General features: G+C 38.4%; 2 protein-coding genes and 1 non-coding gene across 6 annotated transcripts in view; 1 reads left to right on the top strand and 2 right to left on the bottom strand.

Moving 5' to 3' along the window:
• Positions 1-4,111: 4,111 nt before the first annotated feature.
• Positions 4,112-17,182, bottom strand: larp7 (La ribonucleoprotein 7, transcriptional regulator). The gene is made up of 18 exons (XM_055050973.1): positions 16,818-17,182; positions 14,099-15,812; positions 13,483-13,566; positions 13,243-13,326; positions 12,232-12,309; positions 11,835-12,148; positions 9,260-9,487; positions 9,076-9,176; positions 8,877-8,960; positions 8,127-8,291; positions 7,662-7,764; positions 7,269-7,574; positions 6,598-6,751; positions 6,363-6,484; positions 5,925-6,037; positions 5,299-5,458; positions 5,059-5,150; positions 4,112-4,665 (listed from the first exon to the last, which is right to left on the bottom strand). The coding sequence occupies exons 1-18, from the start codon at positions 17,125-17,127 to the stop codon at positions 4,588-4,590; spliced, it is 4,290 nt and encodes a 1,429-aa protein (XP_054906948.1). The 5' UTR covers positions 17,128-17,182; the 3' UTR covers positions 4,112-4,587.
• On the top strand, positions 10,699-10,772 carry trnai-aau (transfer RNA isoleucine (anticodon AAU)). The gene has a single exon. It is a non-coding gene; the product is annotated as a tRNA-Ile (tRNA).
• A 303-nt stretch (positions 17,183-17,485) lies between the features above and the next one.
• The window catches only part of adamtsl3 (ADAMTS-like 3), a 91,971-nt gene continuing 86,718 nt past the window's right edge, over positions 17,486-22,738 (bottom strand). For 3 of the 4 annotated variants that reach the window (XM_055051155.1, XM_055051157.1, XM_055051158.1), the window contains 5 exons: positions 21,628-21,739; positions 20,539-20,752; positions 20,344-20,453; positions 20,034-20,254; positions 17,486-19,687 (listed from right to left, as the gene is read on the bottom strand). In XM_055051155.1, the coding sequence (XP_054907130.1) occupies positions 19,578-19,687; positions 20,034-20,254; positions 20,344-20,453; positions 20,539-20,752; positions 21,628-21,739 (767 nt within the window). In that variant the 3' untranslated portion in view covers positions 17,486-19,577. The remainder of the gene's footprint in view (positions 19,688-20,033; positions 20,255-20,343; positions 20,454-20,538; positions 20,753-21,627; positions 21,740-22,738) is intronic. The other variant, XM_055051156.1, reaches the window with a different exon arrangement.

Raw genomic sequence — 22,738 nt, 5'->3', positions numbered from 1 at the left:
CCAGAACTGTGGACATCAACGACTTGGCATGGTGGAATTTCTCACACTTTGTCATTGGCAGGGTTTGTTACACTTTAATTGTAAAAGTTTCCTTTTTAGGTATTCTAAGGTTTTGCTCTTCTGGGTCTCGCTGCACTCACTGGTTGCTGAAAGGCTTGTGGGAGTTTATCTTATCATGCATGTGGATCTGGATCAAGTTTGTGGTGTCAATAGACAAGAATAGTCTATATCATTAAAGCAATAGTCAGGGTTAAGAGGATGTCTGGTGTGGAACCTCTGGGTCTCAATTTTGGTTTTTGCAGGTGTTTAGTGTCATGAAGGCATCACCTTTTTCATTTAGAGGAGTGTTGTGCAGCAATGCGTGATTGAGCATCAGCTCCTCCAAGTCTGGCGGCCTGTTTTCTCTGTCTTACTTTTGTGTGATAGATGGTTTGGGGGACCTTGTCTACAGTGATGCAGGAATGACACTTGTCTTCAACTGTTAGGCGCTGAGTCAATAAGCAAAGCCTTTGACTCAACAACCTGGCTGTGTTACGACCATCACATCTGTAGAAAATACATATACAAATTATATAATTTGTCAGTTATGTACAAAATTGCAAATTTTGTACATAAAAATTTGTACAAATTTGTATATGTAAATCATATACAAATTATATATGATTTAATGTATAGGATTTTCACTTTCTAAAAGTAAATGAAATTTTAGTCCACTGAAATGATTTGTAATTTACCGATTGATGAAATTTGAAATGATCAATGTTGCAACCACGCTCAGTTTTGAGTTTTTTCCTCTCCTGTGTTTTGTCGCCATCTAGTGGACTAAAGAAAGAATCGCTTTCATCGACCAACATTTCATCTTAATGTTAAGCCTTCTTCTACCTACTTGAATAAGTGACTTTTATTAAACTTTAAAAACATTATTTTTATTTTTATTTTCAGGCTGAGCAAATCGTTTTCCTCTAAAAAGGAAACGATTTTCTCCTGAGTAAAAAGTGACAGATGGCGTCCCGGTGGGACAGTCACGTTGTCCGGTGCACGAGTCAAATCAAGAGTGACGTCAATGCCCGAGCTGATTTGGTGATTTATTTCAAAAGTTGCAGCATCGAACCTCCAGTGGGAGTTTGGAATCTTCTTAGAGTCTGAAAAGCGCGTCACCCCGGGTAGCGGCCCGCCGCATCACGCAGGATCCAACGGTGTTTATTTTTAGAAGCTCATCTCCTACCGTCGTTCAACTCACACACACACACCACAATCTGCAATAATTCATGTTTGCAGATCACATCCACGGCTGAGGAGAAAGGACCGCAACCGTCCTGAATCTGTCAGCTAAAGATGAGGTGAGTTCATGTGTCTGTTTTTTTTCTTATATGAAGAGATACAAAATTTGATCTAGGACATTGAATATCTAGATGTTTGTATGCATAATTCTTCTGACTTTCCTTTCCCCCCCAGAAAATAGTTCTTTATAGGACAAAAAAAAAATCTACCAAATGTATCATTTTATCGTGTTTAAAATAATCTGTTGATATATCCAAAGATAAACCCAAGTTGTTGCTTTGTGTTGTGCCTTGATGTGCAGTTTTTATAGAGGCCATATTGGCCCCCCTCCAAAAACCATATACCAGACCACCTTCGTTGATCCCAGAAGATACACCTCCATGTGTTACACTTCAAAAGAGAAGAACCCTTACCATACACTAAAGGGCACACCATTTGATGTAGCTACGGTCAGGTATAGACGTTTTATCAAAGCTTCAAGCATGTTATATGTGTTGGAATGTTTTAATCTTGCTCTTACTGATGAGGTTGAAGTGGAAAAATTACAATAAGGTCACATCTGCTTGTTGTGTTGCTATATGTGTTTATTCTAAGTTCCTGTACAGTCCCACCAAGACAAAGCTATTTGGGTCACATGTACAAGGTTGGAAGTTGTTTTTCACCGCTCCATCAGAACCACACTGTCTCGCCCTTTGTTTTATCCTTGGTTATCCTTGGTATAAAACTCGTGTTGTCTCTGCCAGACAGGTTCAGATGATCAAGGATTCCTGGAAAGTTATTAGAGACGAAATAATCTTGGAAATATTTTTTTTTCCCCTGACTAGGCCTGGATTTTATTGGAATAATCAGAGATGAGCAGAAACTCAATTGGTAGAAATGTTTGGCCCCAGACAAGTCACAGTTTTAGCTTCCACAGATTGGTTGTGTGTTTAAACATCTCAGCTCAAGTGTAAGATAACACCTGTCTGCAACATCAATTGTTTCTATTGTAACCTCGCCACCCGTTGGACAAGGCCAAAAAAACTGTCGAAGGACAGTTAGGACAAAATGAAAGACAGACATCAAAATGCATGTTGGGAATGTGATATGGGTTGGTGTTGATGTTCAAGACCCTTTAGTCTGTACCCTCATGGGTTTTGGAATGATGAAAATTGGTCAGCCCTCAACTAATAAGATCACTGGGAACATCGGACAATCAAACTCAGAGGACAAATTCAAGCTCCCATGTTTGGCACAGAACATCCATCCATCCATCTTCTTACACCTATGCCCATAGGGGGTTCGAGAACAGAACATCTACAATATATCAATTTTGTCGATATGTTATGATCGTAAACAGAATGTTAATGCTTAAAAATGGTCAAACGTGGTTGACGTTTTCCATACACTCATGTAAGAGTCAATGTTAGTCATCGAAAATACAAGAGTTATTGCTGCCAATGGGGCTACCTATTGAGGGATATTTACTTTTCAAATAGGTTCAGATTGAATAGGATGCCCTCTCTCCCCTTAATGAAACTCCCTTTTAGGAAGGTTATCTTTTATAAATAACATTATTTGATGACATGGGGCTAAAACAGAAGAAAAATCTGTAACACGGAAAATACTAAGCAAACATCTGAAATAATCTGTCGGAGATAAAGCGTTTATTTCCCTCAATGTTCATGAATTATATTAGACACTGTCTGTAACCCCTTAATAAAATAAAAACTCTTTGAGTTCTGTGATTTGTCTTACAGAAGCAAGTTTGTAATCAAACCACAACCAAGCTCTCGACCAAAGAGAATAAGGATGCCTCTCCCAACAAAAAACATTATCACTGTACGGAAGTTTGCATCCACCCCGGAACCTCCGGGTTGGTCTGTGGCGGATTACACAAGCGTGTATAAAAGTAAGCGACTGGTTAATGCTCGTTCTCATACATGCAATACAGCTAATTATTCCAACTTAATTAGTATCACACTTATGTCCAACAGGGGATTACCGAAACTGGAGGCAAGAGGTGCCGGACAGGTTTAACACGGACTCAACCTATTGCCAGAGGTTAATAAATTCACAAAGAAATCGAACCTTTACAACAAGAGAAAAGATAATGCCTTTTGAAACCACCACCACCTATAGAGTGGATTACATCCGTCACCGGCAATAGCTTAACAAGGGGTTACCACCTGTTGGTCAGTCATACTGCTGGAGACTCGGACTACAAACCATGAACATCTTGAATTCAAGACCAGATCGATCGAAACTGAAGATCTCAACCCCGCCAGGCGTTAGAAAATTCCACATTGAATATCAAGCAACAAACAGTGAAGGCTTCTAAAAAAAAAAAAAAAAAGACGTTGGTTCTCAAGAAAATTTTTTAAAAACTGCAGCTGGAATGCAACCAGTTGACTGTTTTAAAAGGTGGGTAATTAAAGAGCCCACATCCAAAAAGATGAATAGAGTTACCGACAAGTGTGATTGCGACGTCATGGAGAAGCACCAAAATCCTGCCTTCAAAAGCTTTTCCAGTATTTACTGGCAGGAGCGGTGAGCTGGTGTTCGCTGAGCCGTAATAACCGCTGGGTCTTTTTCACATTTGAAACAATAAATGTCTAAATAGAACAACGGAATTTGGAGTTTGCATATTTTTTACACTCATTGTCTGACAATTTTCATTATTTTTGATTAGAAGATGAAAACAAGTGTGTTTGCTTTAGATGGTATGTTTTTTTTTTATTTACTTGTGTCTTTACCAAAATTTTATTTTTGGTAAAGACATAAATGTTTGATTAAGAACAGCAAAATATTTGGATTAAACAAGATATTTTCATCCACATGTGCTCTTTAGATACTCATCAAGAAACTATGACCATAGTTAGATTAACGAAACTTATAATAGGTTTTGGTTTCTGTTACAAAACAATTACAAGATTGGATAAACATTGTCTACAGATCTTAAACCTACTTTTTTTTTTTTTAAATTACTAAATTAAAATAAAAAGAAATTGAAGTGAAAATTTACAAACCCAGAAACTGAAAGCATGTTATTTCATTTTATTAAAAAGCAGGTGTTGACTCTACCACGTCTTTACTGGAGAACATTTCTGAAAAAGAATATTTACACGTATACAGGGCTGCTTTTAGAAAAAAACACTGATATAGTAACAAAAAAAAAAAATTTAACCATCTTTAACCCTAGCAGCATCCTGGTTTATGACAGCGGCTCCAGTGTGACCACAAAATGACACATAGAACACGATTGGGCAATTCTACTTGAGCCAAGTATTCATCAGTGGAAACTTGGAGTGGTAAGTCTGGGGGATCTCAGTCTTCTTCAAAGCGGATGTGCTTGTTGGCCTCCTTGGCTCGAGCAATGATGATTTTCTCAGCTTTGGATATGAGCTGCAAAGTGACAAAATAATGAAAATGAAATGAAAGATCAAAAAAAAGCCCTGAAAGATGTACTACTTGTAGGGTATGAGATACGTTGTGTGGAGCCGTAACACTAGAAATGGAACAATTAAAATCTTGGAAAAGATTCTGCAAGTAAACAGAGCCGGCCTGAGTATTGTATTGAGAAATTAAAAGATTTTCACATTTTAAAGGAATTATTTTTAAAAAAATCTTCATAATGGGATTATTCATTATGAAGATTATTCATTACAATGGTAACGCGAGAATTTTAATCTTTTTCTTGTGTTTGTGTTTCGGTTTGATCAAAACAACATATCTCAGCAAATTATAGCCAATTATCCCTGATTTATTTAAAAAAAATTTTTTAACGTTTAGCGTCACCTTTTCTGTGCCTCGCTTCTTCTCCCTGGGACGATTCAGTTTGACTTGGCGGTCCACTAAAATTTTCTGCCAGTACCGCTGTTCATGGCCACCTTTAACGTAAGATTAAACAGAGTATCCAAAATAGAAAGAAAAAAAAAACAAAAGCACTTCAGAACAAGTACATCTTTAAGCAATCTCAAAATGCTCAAACATTATATGTAAATTTCTCTCTGCATATTGAGGAGAAAACTTTCTGACCTTCAAGAATCTCCAGCTTCCAGCTGTGTTCCTTCTGCAGCTGCTCTTTAGCGTTGCTGATGGCGGTAGCGTCCTCCGGTGTGTGGAAACGGACGTGACATTCAACATCTCCATCCAAAATGTCAACATAAGCGACTGGAGACACTTTGGACAGAGCATCCTGTGCAAACATCAATGAGAGACGACAGATAGAGCAACATAAAATTACACTGACAGTCAACAGTTATTGACAGTTTCAACAAGGAAGGAAACCCACAAAATATAACTGCTGAAGAAAAAAGCCAATTACAGTCTGCTTCATCTAGGTGTGTCGATGGAAAGTTGGGTGGAAGAAAAAACATACAAATATTCAGCCATGGAGAAACAAAATATTCATCATGTAAAGTAAGTAGTGATCTTATGTAATACTTAAGCTTTTTGCATTTTCTTTATTAGAAAATTTTAGATTTATTCCATATTATTGTGAATAAATCTAAACACTTTCTTCACTTTTTGAAATAAGTCACAGAAAAACCTTAAAACTCCAACAAAGTTCTAACTTATTGAAGCGCATCCGTGTGAAAAGTAAGTAAATCACCCAGTCTTTGAATTTCAGAAGTTAGTTAAGATCATGGAGGTTACTGTACTTTGATGATCTTCCTCGCTGGTAACGGTTTGCTGTCGGTAATCTTCACAATGACGCCACTGACAAACTGTGGACCTTGTTTAGTTTCTTTTTCCGCTTTGTTGCTCATATCAACTGAAAGAGAGGAGAAGAACACAAAATTCAATAATAAAGCATATTTTCAGATATGAGTAGAGCTCATTCTTACGGACATTTTTTGGTTCAGAAAGAGGTCCAAATATTACAGAAAAAGACTTGATCTATGGTCAGAAATGTGACAACTGCACCATCTATCGCCGTGGGTTTGTAATTTTCAAACACATGCAGACCTCCCTAGCCATTCCTGCAAATGTGGAAATGACCTCTGCAGTGGACGTTTTAGGGGTTTTATGCAATTTGCCAACGTTATCCCAAAAATAACTACCGGTAATCATCAAAACAGCCTAAAATCCAAAATCACCGTTTCCATCCTGAGCAGCGTCATCGTCCTTGTGATTAATCTTGCTGATGCATTTCTTCAGGGACGCCATGCTGCGCTTCTGTAGGACCAAATACTCTTCTTTCAGCTGAAGCCACTCCTTCCTTCAAATAGACAAGACATTTAAAAGAACAACGCTGTGATGGAATCCAGCAGGGGCTTTACTATATTGAACCAGTGTCGATACAAATGATTGAAAAAGGGATGTAGGGCTTACTTTGCTAGAACACGCAACGGGATGACTTCCTCTCCAATTTTCAGCTTCTCTTTGTGTTTCTTTTTTCTCTTCCTCTTTGCCTTCACAGTCATGTCATCTCTGTTTTCCTTCCCCTTTTCCGTGTTTCCCTCTGTGTCGCTTTTATTGGGCAGATCTGAGATGGGGAATAACACAGTAAACAGCCAAGGATTTATTAGGCATGTGATTACACTTGTCATTTCCTTAAAAAAGGACAAATTAACTCAATGCGGGTCATTCTTTTGTCGAGTAGATCACTGTCACGCAATTGAATTGAAGTGTGAAGAATGATCAGGTAGCAGCTATTTTTAATTACAAAAAAAAAAGAGATAATTGAAAACGCCAGAAATTATTATAGTACATTTTCAAACCTTCATGATTTTTTCTTAGAGCTCAAGGAATATTTTAAAATGTACTTTCTTGCTAAATTAAAATGTGAAATAAAACACATTTTAAACACAGAAGTGTTATTCAATTTGACAGTTGTCCTGAAGACAATTATTGACAACTTCCGCAAGGAGGGTCAATCACAAAAGATTATTGGCAAACTGATGGAAGGTTCGGTGGAAGGAAAAAAGTGTGGTACGAAAAAACACGTACATAAACAAGACATACCTGGAGTACAAGAGAGACGGAAATGAATGTGAACTTACTCATGCTGGCTTCATCTTCCTCCTTATGCCCAGTTTCACTTTCACTGGTTTTCCTAATCTTAGAGGGAACGTCACTCTCTGATCCCTCTGCAGTCTGTGACCGCCGCCGTTTTTTCTCTGATAATTTTCCCGGTGTCTTCTGTGTGCTGCTGGTCTCCGGATCACAATATGCTGTCAGGTGCTTCTTCTTGTGCTCTGATGGCTCTGCTTCCATTGCAACCTCTTGAACTTTTTCTGCTGATGCCTTTGCTGCTGTTGTTCCATCCTTCTTTTTTTTCTTCTTGCGCTTTTTCTTCTCCTCCTCCCCTACGGAATATTACCGCCCAGTAAGTGTCATAAAAGTAGCTTTCTGATCTATGATATGTTGGCAAAAATTGAAACATTTCAACTTACGTGACTGTGGATTGTCCACAGAAAAAGGAATAGGCTTCCTATTTAATGTTTTGGGGAAAATCCCCGGCTTCCTTGGAGCGTCTTCAGGAGGGTTGTTCAACATCTGTTTCAGAAATTAAAACTTATCACACGGCTTCTTTTGAAGCAAACAGCATGTGTAAGATTTTTAAATGGCCTAAAAATTCTTATCTTCATCTTAATGTCCCAAAGATTCCACGCCCTTTACCAAGAGGGCACATATTAGCTGGAAACAGTGCAATTTAAATATTTTGTATCACTGATTTCACAATCTCTAGAATCACGCAAAAGAAAAAAGTGCGACGAATGAAATTTAATTTAGCTTGTTTTAGAGAGATAGTCAGCAACTTTCTATATTAACACACAGATCACATCAAGCAACTGATGCATAAAATTCATCAGTTTGTTTTCTTTTTTTTTCTAACACAAAAACCCCCTTAAAATCACCTCAATAGCTTTTTGAGCTTGTTCCTCTTTCTCAAACTCGACAAAGGCAAATCCTTTAGAGTCACCGGTGCTCCTGTATCTGGGTATGCTGACGTACACCACATTCCCGCACTTTGTAAAAACTCTTTCGATCCAGCTGTGAGTCACATCCTTCGGTAAAAGTTCCTTGAAGGGGGAAGAGACAATAAAAAAATGGATAGTTTAATAATTGAACTAATTAAAAGAAAAACTACAGCACGTCATTACGTTAGTGTTTCTAGAATTATCAGTCAACGGTGGTTTAAAAACTTTTATTTTTTTAATTTTTCCTGACAGACTTTAAAAAAAAAATCCCTCAGAATGTGGGCCACATGATGTCAAACTTTCTGAAATTACTGCAATGCTCATCAATGATGAACCACCATTCAGACAGATTAAAGAAAAAGAGACTGAAATCATGGTACATTATCTCTAGTTTTTAAAATCTCTTGTAGTCCCATCTTGTGGATCATGTAAAAAATGGGAGTTATACAATGGAATCTGCAGGAAAGAACAACTCATGAAAAAATCTGATATTAGAACTATTAGAACTGCTCATCCTATTCTTAAAGGATGAGCAGAAAGAAAGCCAGTGCTGAAAGAAAGTCATAAGAAGTCCTGTTTGCATTTTTAAACGAGCCATTTAAAGGATGAGGCTTGTGGAAGAAGGAGCTCTGGCAACGGCTCTGGTAAAACCCGTCAGAGGTTGCAGAAGAAGAAAATGTGTTTTACCACATACACCGTCCGGCTGTCAACATTATTCGGTGGGCTTCCAAGGGGATGTTTACGTCTTACTTTAGTTCCTTCAAGGTTAACCTGAAACAAAACAATTATTTGTTTTTATGCATCACTGACATGTTTGAGCCCCTGGAAGATTGAATTAGAAAAATAGTGCAAACCATGTGATAATTATTTGGAGCAAAAGCCGTACCTGCACTACGGATGAATTCTTCAGGGCTCTAGAGATCAGCTTAGTGTCAGTCGTCAGCTTCTTCATGCGACTGAAGCTCGTCAGCACAGATATGTCAACATCTGCAACCAAAGAAGTGAGGTGCAAAGTCTAATGTATTCTCAATTTTATATTTACATTTTCAGTCTTGTCACTAGATCCTTACATCCACTGTCTGACTCATCGATGAGCTTTTTCAGAAAGCGGTCCTTGTGCAGGTTGACCTCTCCAAACCAGAACTCCACCTGCCTCTTAATGTCGGTGAGGAGCTGCTTGACACGGGATCGCTTCTTTTTTTCTGTCTCCTTGCTACTGTCACTGGGTTTTGTTGCTCCATCATCCCCTGCTTCCTTCTCTGTCTTCATCATGATTAATGTGGGGTAGCAAAGTGATGCTTTAACACAAAAAAACAATGTTAGAGAGCAGAGGTAAGAGTGTTTCTGAACTTTTCTATCTTGATTCGGTTATTTGATCACAAAAAAAAAAAATCATTAGCATGCCCCAAGCCTTTTCCAGCACCTGTACAAAATAAACGGGCCAGATGACAAAAGATTCTGAATGATCTTCATATCGTTTGACTTATAAGTAACTCATTGGCTGTTTTAGCAACTTTGTGACGTTAATGAATGAAAACAAGCGAGTGGCGACAGATTCAAAATACTGCAGTCTTAAAATGCTTTTCTAAACAACTCATTCCACATTCATTTAAATTACATACTCGTCCGTAGAACTCACCCTGTTTGAGGAGTTTAACCCGTTGATAAATGCAAAAATAGGCTTAAATCAGAGCTAGCTCCAGCCACACAACACAAGCTGCTCTTTCGGACATGGCGCACAGTTATTTCGTCAGAGGAACGAGTTAAGTTTCCGGTTCGTGATTTCAAAATAAATGTCCAAGCTTACCATCCCGGGCGTTTGTAACAATTTTATTAATTAATTACATAATGATGTACATGCCAAAAAATAAATACATAAATACATATAATAAAATAACAAACAGCATAAAGAAAAAATAATGATATAATATAAATACCGTACTGCGGTTCTGAATCAAAGTTTCACACCTTAAACAAACCATTAGTGAACAACCATTACAATGGTGTATTTGTTGAACAATATACACTAATAAAAAAAATTACTCATGGCTTTTGGTTTTAATATCCCGAACCAATATAAATGCCCTTATTTGACCACCCATTTGAAAACTTCTTAGAGACACCCATCTATGAAATATGACAGGTTATAGTAAAAAAAATAAAAATTATATTTACAGGTGCCTATCTCCAGTTGCGTTCCGGGCGAGAGTCGGGGTAGACCCTGGACAGGTCGCCAGTCTGTCGCAGGGCAATTGTGTGTATACACAAAACTTTCCCTATAGTCTGATTTAATTTGGAAGATGAGTAAAAGCACATCCGGTCGATGGGGCGGAGCAGTGGTGCTGTTGCTTTCAGGGAAATGTCAATATTTTTGAAAACAGCATGGAAAAATACGACCCTGCTGGGTGTCTGGTGCAGAAACAATAAATAACAAAACAGAACATGGACCCCTGAATAACCTGAATTCAGAGGTATAGATATCTATATTTGTGGTGGTCTGTCCACGAGAGGCCGGTTAGCTCAGTTGGTTAGAGCGTGGTGCTAATAACGCCAAGGTCGCGGGTTCGATCCCCGTACGGGCCACGTTTTTTAATGCAAATACTTATCCATTGAGGTATTTCTGAATGTAGTTTGCGTCTTCCCCCTGGTTTGCTTGGCTCATAAATGATGCTTATAATCCTTCCCCTCAATCAAAAATTATGTTGCTCAGGCATAGTCACCCTCACCTCCCTAAAGTTAAAATGTCAAAGTTGCTTGTAAAAAGATGAGTACACCCCATACACGACCTTTAGCAGCAGTGACCTGGAGTAGTCATTTTATAAAGTGTGTCACGTCATTGTGGGGATTTTTGGACCGCTCTTCTTTCAACACCACTTCTATTCTTGCATACCCCAGCTGAGGTCATGTTTTGAGAGAAGGGCTTATTTTTGATTCTATGGTAATTTGGTAAGTAGAGGAGGTCATAGTTAATTTTTAAGGGGTCACAAAATGTTGCTGTAGCAGAATGACAATTTATCAACTTCAGTCATGATGCTTGGCAGTTGGTACAAGATTTTTGCTCATATACTGTGTATGATTTTCTCTAAATTTGGTTCTGTGACTCAAGTTTTGTGATTCATTCAGATGCAAAACCAACGTGGTAATACTGTAATCTTTTAAACATTTTTCCTCCAAACAAATCCCTCCAAATAAGTCGCACTTCTTCTGCCTTTTTCTAATTATGTAGTCTTGAACTTAAACATTTTTGATACTTACTGAAGCTTGTTGAATCTAACATGTGTAGAGACATTTATACTGGCTGATGATAGAAAAATGAAACGTGTGTTACTTTTTATTCTTAAGCCTATGAAAGCAGCAAAGATGCGCTTACTTTTCTATATTGCTTTGCTTCAACGGTTTTTCTTTCTAAACACCAAGGGAATTTTTGGTGTGTATTTTTGTAAACAATTTTAGAATCTGGAAAACGTTTTATTGTGACTGTATTGCTCCAATCCTTTCTAGGTAATTTTGGCACACAAGTGTTGTGGTTTTAGTGTTAATCATTAAAAGAGAAAGTAATGACGTTGTTCCATGTGCCATTCCTTTTCATTCTTTAGTCTTTCATGAAACAATTCGCAGGAAATAAATTGTTCTCACGTCTTCAGAGATTTAAAAGACTGTCAAATTTTTGGAGTTTCTTGCACATGTCGTCCTCCGTGCAGCACTCTATCCGGCTCTTTATGAGCTGCGACAGTTGACTGTAAAAGGTCTTTGCCCAGCGGAGCTCCAGACAGTCATTTGACATGTTGCAAACTTTGTGGAGTACCGTCACTAGCTTCTCGTTGCTGCTGACCTGGCAGCGCTTAAAAACCCATTGCCCCCACTCTTCCCACAGTTGTTCATCTGTAAAATTTACTGTGATGCTGTCCTGGCTGCACAGACTCTCCGACTCGGTCTCATACAAGTTGTTCCATATGACCCTGAAAAAAGAAGAGGAAATAAAAAATAATAGTAATTAAAAAAGCTTTAGAGTTCTGTACGTTGAAAAAAAGCTTAAACTTACACAATTATTTGCAGTGGATCAGGCGTCAAATCAGCGAGTGATAGCAGACCTCTGTGACTAACTCGATTACCCTCCAACCTGTGGGAACAAATGATTAATTCATAGGTATTCACATTTACGTTGCTTAAGTTTTTTCACATTATAGCAGCACATTCCTGTGTATTTTACTGTGATTTTTTATTTATAACACAAAGTATTGCATAATTCATAATTTTCCATTTTTTTCTTCAAATAAAATCTGCAAACAATATTGTGCCCAATTAGATCCCAATGCCTCTCAATAAAATCCAGTCACTCGATTAGTAAAGAGAATCTGCATGTCTGCAATTTAATCTGAGGATGATCTAGTTGTTTTGTGAAGGCATCAGAAGTTTATTAGAGAAGATTAGTAAACAAACATCACCTTGAAGACCAAATAACATTCTTCATTCTTGACCAGACAGGTCAAGAATGAAGTGGTGGACAAATTTAAAGCAGGGTTAAGTTATAAATAACATACTTAAAAAAAAACATGGAGTGCTATTTGTTTCATTATCTGAACATAGGAAGACCATGGCACACTGAAACCTATCAGGATTTTGCCTAAATTTACAGGTCAGACAAGGACAGTTTTCTTTTTTTAAAAACCATTTAAGTTTTCCTTCCATGTCCCATTTGTCCTCCACTTTGTGTTGGTCTGTCACTTGAAATTGCAATAAAATACAGTAACGTGAAAAAAAATGAAAGATGTATGAATACTTTTTCAAGACACAGCTACATGAATCAACATTCAGATTCTATTCTCTTTTCTCTGCGTCAGATTCTATTCCCTTTTCTCTGCGTCTCTTTTGGCTACCAAGAAAATACACAAAATTTTTAAGAATATTCAAAATTTTAATTGGACAGAAAAAAAGCAGAAGTTAGAGGGGAAACAAGCTGTTGTACAACATGCAATAGGATATTTCTCATTCTGTTAACCTGCTTTCACTTCTCTAATCGTATTATGTCTCAACGCTACAAGTTTCACCTTACCACAATTCTTGAACCTTCTTTTTCACCCGGATCGAAGTGCAAAGAGTTTGTAGTTCATCGTCACCAATGTTTGTCCATCCAAGCCTGAAGAAAGAACAGAAAGAGGGACATTGTTTGAGTGAGACCCTGTTAATGAATTAATTCAGTCAGAAAAGGTTTTGTCAGTGTATACTGTTTGAAATTATGTGAAAATTAATTCAGATATAGTCGCTGGACGCGTGTGAATGAATGAAATCTTACCCCAGGTGCGTGAGGTTTTCTGAGATCTTCACTACATCTGCAATGACCTGAACTGCATCCATGTCTAAATTATTTTCTCCAAGCCTTTGGAATAAAGAGAGTTCATGGAAATAGATATAATGCCTTGCAAAACACATTCTCACCACTTAAATCTTTTCACCTTTTTGTCACATTGTAACCACAAACTTTAAGGTATTTTGTTGGAACTTTGTGTCACAGATCAAAACAAAATATAGCATGTGAAATGGAAGGAGAATGGTAGTCAAGAGGTTTTATGAATGAAAAATGGGATATGTCTTTCATTGTGCCCCTTTTTCTCTGATTACCCTTAACCAAATCTAGTGCAGTCATCTGTGGTGATCTATTAAGTTTCATACTGGCTATAAATTACACAAAGAATTACCAATGACTGATAAGGTGACTTCTGAATACTCTCAATAATTGGTTCTACTGCAGTTTATCTGGTAGAGCCAGAAAAAAAAGGTTGTTGAAAATAAATTCAAGAGGTTTTCTGGGATTTGAATGTGGCAAAAAAGTGGAAAACTTCAAGGGGGAACAGATGCATTTACAACACCTTCAGCAGTTGCAGGTGAGCTAAGTTTAACGTGGCACTCACCACAGTCTCTGACATCTATGCAGAAATGGTTGAATATCTCTCAGAGAGTCACAGTTCACTCCAGTCCCTGTAAGATCCAGTTCTGATAGTATTTTGCCTTCTGTGAGGGTTAGGAAATACTTTATGGCATTCCGGTCCATTTGAGCGAGAGTTTCGTCGCTGACATTTACTCTAAGTAATTCTGGGAGCTCTGATAGGGTCATTGACTGGTCCTGCTGCTCAAACAAACAATGTAAGCAGTTCAGAATATGGGCTCCATTCTCACAAAGAATTGCGAGATCTGTTGTGATCTTCTGACGGTAGATCTCTACTTTTTCCTCCTTGCAACAAAGTCCCACTTGTCTTGACAGAAAACTGGAATTCCGATCTGAGAGGATTCCAGACAGGAAGCGGCTGAAGAGGTCCAAGTGTCCATTGTTTTGGTTGTCACTGCTCTGCATTGCATCAGGCAATGGTTGATCCGTCACAGCACAGTAAAGAGCAGCAAAGAACTCCTGAACAGTGAGGTGGGCAAAGGAGAAAACTTCTTCAGTGCAGCCGGGCTCTTGTGCAACTGTCGTATCAAGGAAGGTGCTAACCATGCTGCATCCCTCCAGCCCAGCCACATCTTGGTCGCTGCTGTAAAAGAGTGTTTGATGCTCCATTAGCTTTGTAAAGGCAAGTCGACCTAGCTTCAACACAATATCAGACAGCTGCAGGTTGATTTTTGCTCCTTGGTCTTCAGGACACGTCTTAGTTCTTGACTGGGTGTGAGAACGGAGCAAAGCCACCAGATACTGCACGTAAATATCCGTCATGGTCTTTAGGCTTTCCCCACAAAGATCTTTGCTCTCATTGAGGATGCAGCACACAATGGAGCAGAAAGCAGGAATATAGCATAGTGTCAGCATTAGTTCATTTGCTGAAACCGTTGAAAACATTCTGCCAGCCACAGTAGCATCCTGGAAATACCTCAGGAAGAAGTCTTGAACTTCATTTATGGAGAATCCGGCAATGAGCACATAGCGGTCTATGCATCCAATAGGGATGTGGTTGATAGCTGTGGGCCGGCTTGTGAGCATGACAGAGGCATTGGGTAGCAGCTCACCCTGCAACAAACTCCCCAAAATTTCATTCACCTCTGCATCCTCCTGTGGCTCAGACACAAATACGTCAACGTCGCAGCTCCGGTAGTGTCTGAACTCGTCAAATCCATCCAGGATGATTAGGAGTTTGTCATCGTTAGCTAAGATGTAATCCAGTTCTTTAGCAAGGTGCCTATTTTTACGAAGTACCAAGTCTCTGAAGTTTGTGGGTTTGTCAATAAGATTTAAATCTCTAAAGCTCATGTGAATAACAAAGTCAAATCCCAGGTGGTCCTTGTTCTGCCCGAAATCAAAGAGAATTTTCTGCACCAGAACCGTTTTGCCAATTCCCGCCACCCCAGTCACCAGCACTTTCTTTATTGGACGTTTTTCGTTTGTTCTCAAAAACAGTTCAGCTGGTGCAATTTTCCTTTGCAGCCCTGATTTATGCTGTAGAGACAATCTCTTTTGTCCAAAAGCCAGAACCTCGTGTCTCTTAATCTCCAAGGCCTGGTGTCCATCCACTAATAGGAGGTTGACGTAATGTTCAGAAAAGAGGATTTTGTCTCCATGCCTACTGTTGTAGAAAAGCATGCTCTCACTCCGGCGCCTCAGGACATCTTTGTGCTTTTGTTGTATCTTCTTGTACTCTGCAGTGGCAAAAAAGGTGAATTGTAAATTTGCTTACTTGCTATGGAGGTATATTTGGTGCAAACGTATTAGAGATTGTAAAGTCACAGCGAAAACTTATGAGTTATATAATGACATATTCAGTTTTCAGTCTTTAAGAAATACAAAACAGTTTCAAATTCATAAGTAGACAAATTATGTTCTTTGAGTCACAATTTACATTAAACTATATCTACAGTTTTGCTCCACTTGAAACAAAACAAATAAATCACAGATTCTGTTGTCACAAAATACAAAATTAATTAACACACTTGTATAAACATCTTCACACAGAGACAGGTTTTATCAGATTTTTTTTCCAGTGCATGCAGCATAATCAACCTGGATGTACCGAAACCCTTCCATAATTAATTAAACATCCAGGGTTGAAAACTTCAGTCTGTGTGTAATTCATCTATTTCACTTGAACTGAGCTACTGAAATAAATGAGCTTTTCAATAATATTCCAATTTATTATGCTATAATGTTAATTTGATATTAAAGTGCAAGCTTTTCCTTGACTTAGATGAAGAAAATGTTAATGTAGAGAATAACTGGTTTTAGAAAGAAAACAGGGCTGATTAAAGGCAACAGTTTTTAAAAGTTAAAATGAGTTGAGAAGTTAATTGAAAGAATCGTGTAAAGTCACAAACAATGTGTGTTAAATGGTATGCGATTGCTGATGTTTTACCAGCTGTTTGTTTGCTCGATCCTAACAACCGATTTGGAGCTGAAAGGGTTTCAACCAAACAAATTGACTTTAGTACAATGAAATCTGTTAGTTGCCTTCTCTAAAAATACAGTCAGCATGTTTTCTTTTACAGAAAACAAAAGTGAAGGCTAACCACATAGCAGCTTTAGTGCATGCACCCCATGTTAATTATATTTAAATAAAGGTCTTAAGCTACATTTCAACTTATTCAAAACTAAGGAAAGTCATTGTACACCATGTCTCTTCACATTTTCCCAGTTAAAATTTCCCAAACCTGAGCTTGGAACTTGAGGTGCATTCTTGGAGAGCTGCTGATGACTTCTAACAGACAAGAAAACTTTCGCCGCTTCCTCCCCTTTGCATTCCAGGATATCCAAAACCTTCCGCACTCTGGCCCGGGGCCCCGGCTGACACAGCACTTCCTCTCGGTCGTCCCGAGTGAACGCTTTCTGATCCACTAGCTCTTCCACCAGGGAGTCGATGTGTCCTTCCAGCTCATCCACCAGGGAAACACGCAGCACTCTCACCACAGTCAGAAAGGAGTTGGAAGCGTCGATTTCCACCATAGCTGATGTGAAAAGCATCCAGGGGACAGCCCGGTTCTAATCATCTGACGATTGCTGCTTCTGATGAAACTGGTGTGTTGATATGTCCTCTAGTGTCTGAGAGACAGACAGCTTGATATTTTAAATAGCAGAAATAGGAAGTAGAAGTACCTCTGACATAATGAATGTGAAAATGATGACAGCAACGTGTTGAAAGACCTGTTTATCCGGTTCATGTGTTTTTTTGGTGTTGTTTTTTTAAAAGCTGATCTGATACATATGTTTTGGATCAGGGTTCCAGGTAAGCCAGGTAAAACATGTCCTGCTTTAAAATTCACTTGAACGCAATCATGCAGACAAGATTTTTTTTTGTTCGAGAGAGAGAGGCACACTCAAATTTTAAAAAGGAACATATTTTTGCTTTATTTTGCAACGAAATAAGTAACACAAAGAGTCACCAGCAGAGGTTCCCCCTGCATGCACAAGAATACAATCAGTGGGAATAAATCAACGTCATAAAACACCAACCCAGAAAAAAAAATGTGGATGAAAACTCATAAAAATAAATAATACAAAAAATGAACAACAAGAATATGTACACAACTTAAGACCAAAAGCAACATTTAGTGACGTTTATCTCTAGTTACATAAAAAAAATATCCACACCTCATTCAATGACCCAGCAGTTCCTGCTGAGTAAATGATGACTCATTTTGAATCCACAAAGCTAAAAGTGCAAACCCTGCTTATCAACAACTTTTATGAAACTGTGGTTAACTATTAACAGTTTCTACAAGTTCCCATTAGTAATGACCAGCAGCACTTCACATTATTGACATGTCAGTGTGACGTCATTTTCAAATGTCCACAAATTAAGAGTGAAACCTTAGGTACTTTTCAGAAAAAGTGAAATCCGTTAACTTGTTTGCATGAGATACAGCCCCCTTCGAATTTTTAGCATTCCAGTTGAAGAAGTGCAACGTGTAAAATTGAAAACCGTTTATTTGTTTATTGCTCTGATGATTGATGTACACATGTTCCGAGTGGTAATTTGTTTTTTATAGTTTTTTTTTAGGTCTTTTCTTAGTTACTGTGATCAAAACAAACATTTTTTTCTTGTCTTTCCCATTTTGAAGAGCACACAATAGAAGTATTGTCATTTTTGTACTTCAGAGAGGCAGGAAATATTTGGCTGTTATTTAAAAACTACCTAGGCACGTAAATAAACTCAAAGTAGACACTTTAAAAAATGCTTGAAAAACTTTTTCTTAAATCGATATTGGTGCTGCCTATTGATTTTCTCAAACACCTTTATTTCAAAACAGAAAAAAATTTACTCAAATAAAAAGTTGTGTTTTTTTTCAGCTAAATTTCACGTCTTTTCTGATGTACCCAATAAACACGGAGGGCGCTGTAAGAAGGGAATTTCTATGTTTAGACAGACACTTTAGTGGTTAAAGGAACATTTTGAACAACTTTTCATGAAATACTAAACAAAAACAAACAATTTTACTCTCATAAAATAAAGAAAAAAAACTTTGCAAGCCATGTTTTTAACAAGGACTTTGATGAGTTAATAGTGCAAAATTTGTGTATTTTGTCTTGAAAAACATTTGTTCGCTTTCGTCCCATATATAGCCCTTAGTGCAAACCTCTGCAGGGGATCACTTTTTATTGCTCTAGTTTCTATTTTGCAGGATTCACCTGAAATCATGCGAACAGATGGTCACCCAAAAAGATAGAAATGGTCACAATTTAATTCACAGATGGTTGATACTAATTACATTGTCATGTATTTGCTTTATTTCCAATTTACTAGAAGCATCACACTGTTTTAACTTTAAACAAAAGCACCCTCACATTAAGTTGACAAGGCAGCATACTACTTAAGCTAATAAGTAAGCTAATGGGTTTGCTGGTGATTCTTGGCAGTGAGGTGATATGAAAAGTTAAATGTAAAGACAGTTGTGTGAAAACTGGTTGTCTGTCAGCCGTATTTCCATTGCTCTTCTTTGGTGCAGTAAGAAAATTCCTAAACTGACAGCAGTTTCATCACTGGGTGGGTCATTAGTCAGTGCATCACTGTCTGTAATTCCTCTTTCAGGGGCAAAGTTATCACCTCCTATTGCCATTTTTAACAATAGCAACAAGAGGTTTGCACAACTTCAGGGGAAATCTGTTAGTACGATTTACCATTAAAAAAAAACAGACAAAAGTAGAAAGAACTGAAACTGAAGCTTTCATTTAAGACCGTCCTTCTTTCGTAAGCTTTCAAATACAAACCAAGCACATGACATCCTCAAGGAGGAATAGTCATCCTCACTCTGGGCATGAGACAAACATTCCTCACCCACTCGGCAACTCTCATCTGAGACGAACCACAGAAGAAACGGTTGTGGGTGTCGAGTCCCCCCCATTTTAGGACCAATCCAATCCCCCCGACCTGTCCGAGTTCTCCACACGCCTCGTCCCGCCGCGTCCCCCGTCCCTCAGGTTTTCCTGCAGGAGTGGCAGCAGCGGCTCTTGAATTGCTGCAGCGGGCAGAGCTCCAGCTGGCGGACCCTCTCGCAGTACCTCGTGCTGTCACGGCACTCCTCTGCTGGAATACACAGCGGAAAACAATTATTGCTCATCATTACGCAATAAGGGGCAGCAGGAAAGACTTAAGTTAGTGTGTTCGGTGTCAATCAGAAGTTTACGTACAGTTTCAGCTGCTAGAGCGAGTTCGGTTTGAGTACTTTTTTCCAGTAAAGGGTGAAGTAATCATTTTAAAACTGCATTTTATATTTTACATAACAGGTTCTTTGAAGAAAAGCAAAAGCTGGGGAGGAAAATATTTCTTCTTGCCACTTTTCACTAATGACCTGAAATAATTTCATTTTGCTCTCGGCTTTGAAATTGTTTATTTGACCTTTCTCTTTTCAGGGTTGCAAAAAAAAACTCACTTCTGCCACAAGACAGCATATTACAGCGCTGCCAGCTGGAAGGCCGAGGTCTCCACACGCAGTGGTGATCCCGTGTCGTCCTGCCCGTTCGACGGTGTTTGCAGGTCACCTGACGGGATTGGAAACCGTGTCGGCCGCAGGTGGCTGTGCACTGTGTCCAGGGCCCCACGTACCAATATAGGAAGCATGCATCTGTGGAGCAGTTTCTCACTGAGCTGGGCCTAAAGCGATGGATAGATAGATATGAGACATTACTTTCTGTTTGATTAAAATCAGTTCTAAGGGAACATAGGCTTGTAACTCTGTTTACCTCCTAAAACCTTGACACATCCTGTAGAAAACTTTGGTGCCATTCGTGTCTTTACAGTGAACGTGCCGATGCTGCGTTGCCAAACTGGGTCCCACACACCGACCATGACACTGAAATTACGTAATATTAAAGTTTTGGCGAGTTTCTTGGAAACTAATGAAAAAAAAAAAACACTTGCTACATGGGAATACTCACTAGTCCCCAGGAACTTGTGAGCCATCTGGCACAGGGCAAAATGTTGCATAACCTGCTACTAGATGGTTTCTTCCCTTTTCCAAGGCAATGCCGGGTTTGTACTTCTCTTAAACTGCCCTCGGGACCCATCATGCAACGAACACGTCTAGACTGGGATCCCCCACCGCAGGAGGCAGAGCATGGCGCCCAAGTATCCACTCGCCATCTAGCCAGGCTGGAAGAAAAATAGAAAATGTACAGATTGTTTGCACATCTCTTTTTTTTTTTTTTTTACATTTATCCCAAGTTTATGTTTATATGCACAAAGTAAACATAATATTTTCTACCTAGAAAACCATGTGCTTAACAAACGGTACCTCCATATTCTATTACAATCATTACTGCATAATAATTTTGACAAAGCTGAATTGTATGTTATTGGCTCTGGATCTCAATATGTGACTGAGTCTGGAAAAGCTTGATTTGTGGTGCTTAATGATATTTATGTTGACCTGACTGTTGAAAATTTGAAGTTCAGTAAACTGAACTGGAGTAATTGAACCAAAACGAATTGGCTTTAAAGCAAACTGAACTGAATTGCATTGGATTGAATTGATTATAAATGTATTGGCGTTAATTGATATGAAATGAATGGAACTGAAATGAGCTCAATTAAATCAGGTTTAATTGAAGTGAACTACACTGAATTCATTTGAAATGAACTGGACTGCGCTGAACTCATATTATTTGAACTTAATTGAATTTGACTAACAGAACAGAATTAAAATGATTTAAATTAAAACAATTACATGAGATGAAGTGAACTGAAGTGGTGTGAACTTGAAATCATTTTGAACTGAACTGGAACAAATCTGATTCAATTTAATTCCAAAGTATTGTTTTTATGTTTTAGTACCTATATAAATGTTCAGCGTCCGTCCATCATACAATCATTTAATCTAAGGAAACTAAATCGAAGTTAAATGAGCTGAACTAACTTATATTGAACCGACTGAATTCAATTGAAAAGTACAACACTTAACAAAACTGAGGTCAGTTAATGTGAATTCAATTGACAAGTCAATCCAACATGCAGTAGCAGCAACCGACCTGAGGGGGCAGCCTTGTCCTGTGCAAAAGCCGTCTGACTGGCTGCTGTTTGCCCTCTGGACACAAGGGTGGTCAGTGTTGTTACCATTGAAACAGCTTCTTTGTTTACTACCTGGGCAAACAATTAAACAGATTGTGATTTATTTTTAAAGATCTTACAAACTTGAAAGGAACAAACAGAACTAAGAATGTTACATGGAATATGAAGTTTTTAGATTCCATATAACATGAAAACAATGCAACTTTATTTTTCCAACTCTTACATGTTTAATCTCTGATAGTCAGAGATAGCATTTTCCAAAATTCTTCTGGAAGCTGCTCCTGCCTCCACCACCCACTGTCTTCTTTAAAAAGCTCCCGAAATCCCCAGTTACACTGCCTTTAATAGAATTTGAAGTAAAATATAAGGAAAATAAGGCCGAGCCATTTTTAAGCACGTTTTAAGCACGTTTTAAGCACGTTTAGACCCCTTTATCCCTTCCATTTAGATTAGCTGGATGGGATATGCCGAGTTGATCTTCTTTGATACACTGCCTGGAATCTGTAATTGCTACCGCATGGGGAGGAAGAGTCGAGCAAAGTCAGGAAATCCTCAGTGGCGGCGCTTTGATGAGGATTCAGTAATTTTGTGACTGATCTTGCTTTTCAGAAGACAAAGGTCCACGCAGTTCAGAGACGACCCAAATTCTGACATGAAACCGGACATTCCCCATCACTGACTCAGCCAGATGTTAAGTGAAAGCTCAGTCAACGTGCGTGTCTGTGGTCGGTCCAGTGTCTGTGCGTTTCTCAGCTGGAAGAAAGCTTTCCCAGAACCTCTAAGCCTGGACCACAAAAGAACAACACACATTACTGTACACTGGACTGCATTAATCTAGCGGAGTACAAACTGGACCTGACATTATGCCAATACTGACATTATTATTTGTTTTCTTGGTTTCCAAAACTGTTCAGAGCAAAGTCATAGTGATGGTTTTAGATATCCTTCTAGCACAAAAGTCCTATTAAGTTTGTGTTGGAAAGGAACCTTTCGATGGTTTTGCTATGCAGAATTTAGGTGAAAATAAAACAACCAAAACAAAAGAAAAAGCTTGAAAATCTTCAGATTGGG

The sequence above is a fragment of the Poeciliopsis prolifica genome, unplaced genomic scaffold (assembly GCF_027474105.1).
Source record: "Poeciliopsis prolifica strain line A6 unplaced genomic scaffold, Auburn_PproV2 SCAFFOLD032, whole genome shotgun sequence".
NCBI lineage: Eukaryota > Metazoa > Chordata > Actinopteri > Cyprinodontiformes > Poeciliidae > Poeciliopsis > Poeciliopsis prolifica.
The sequence above is the reverse complement of the archived record's forward strand: the minus strand, read 5'-3'. Positions and strand labels throughout refer to the sequence as shown.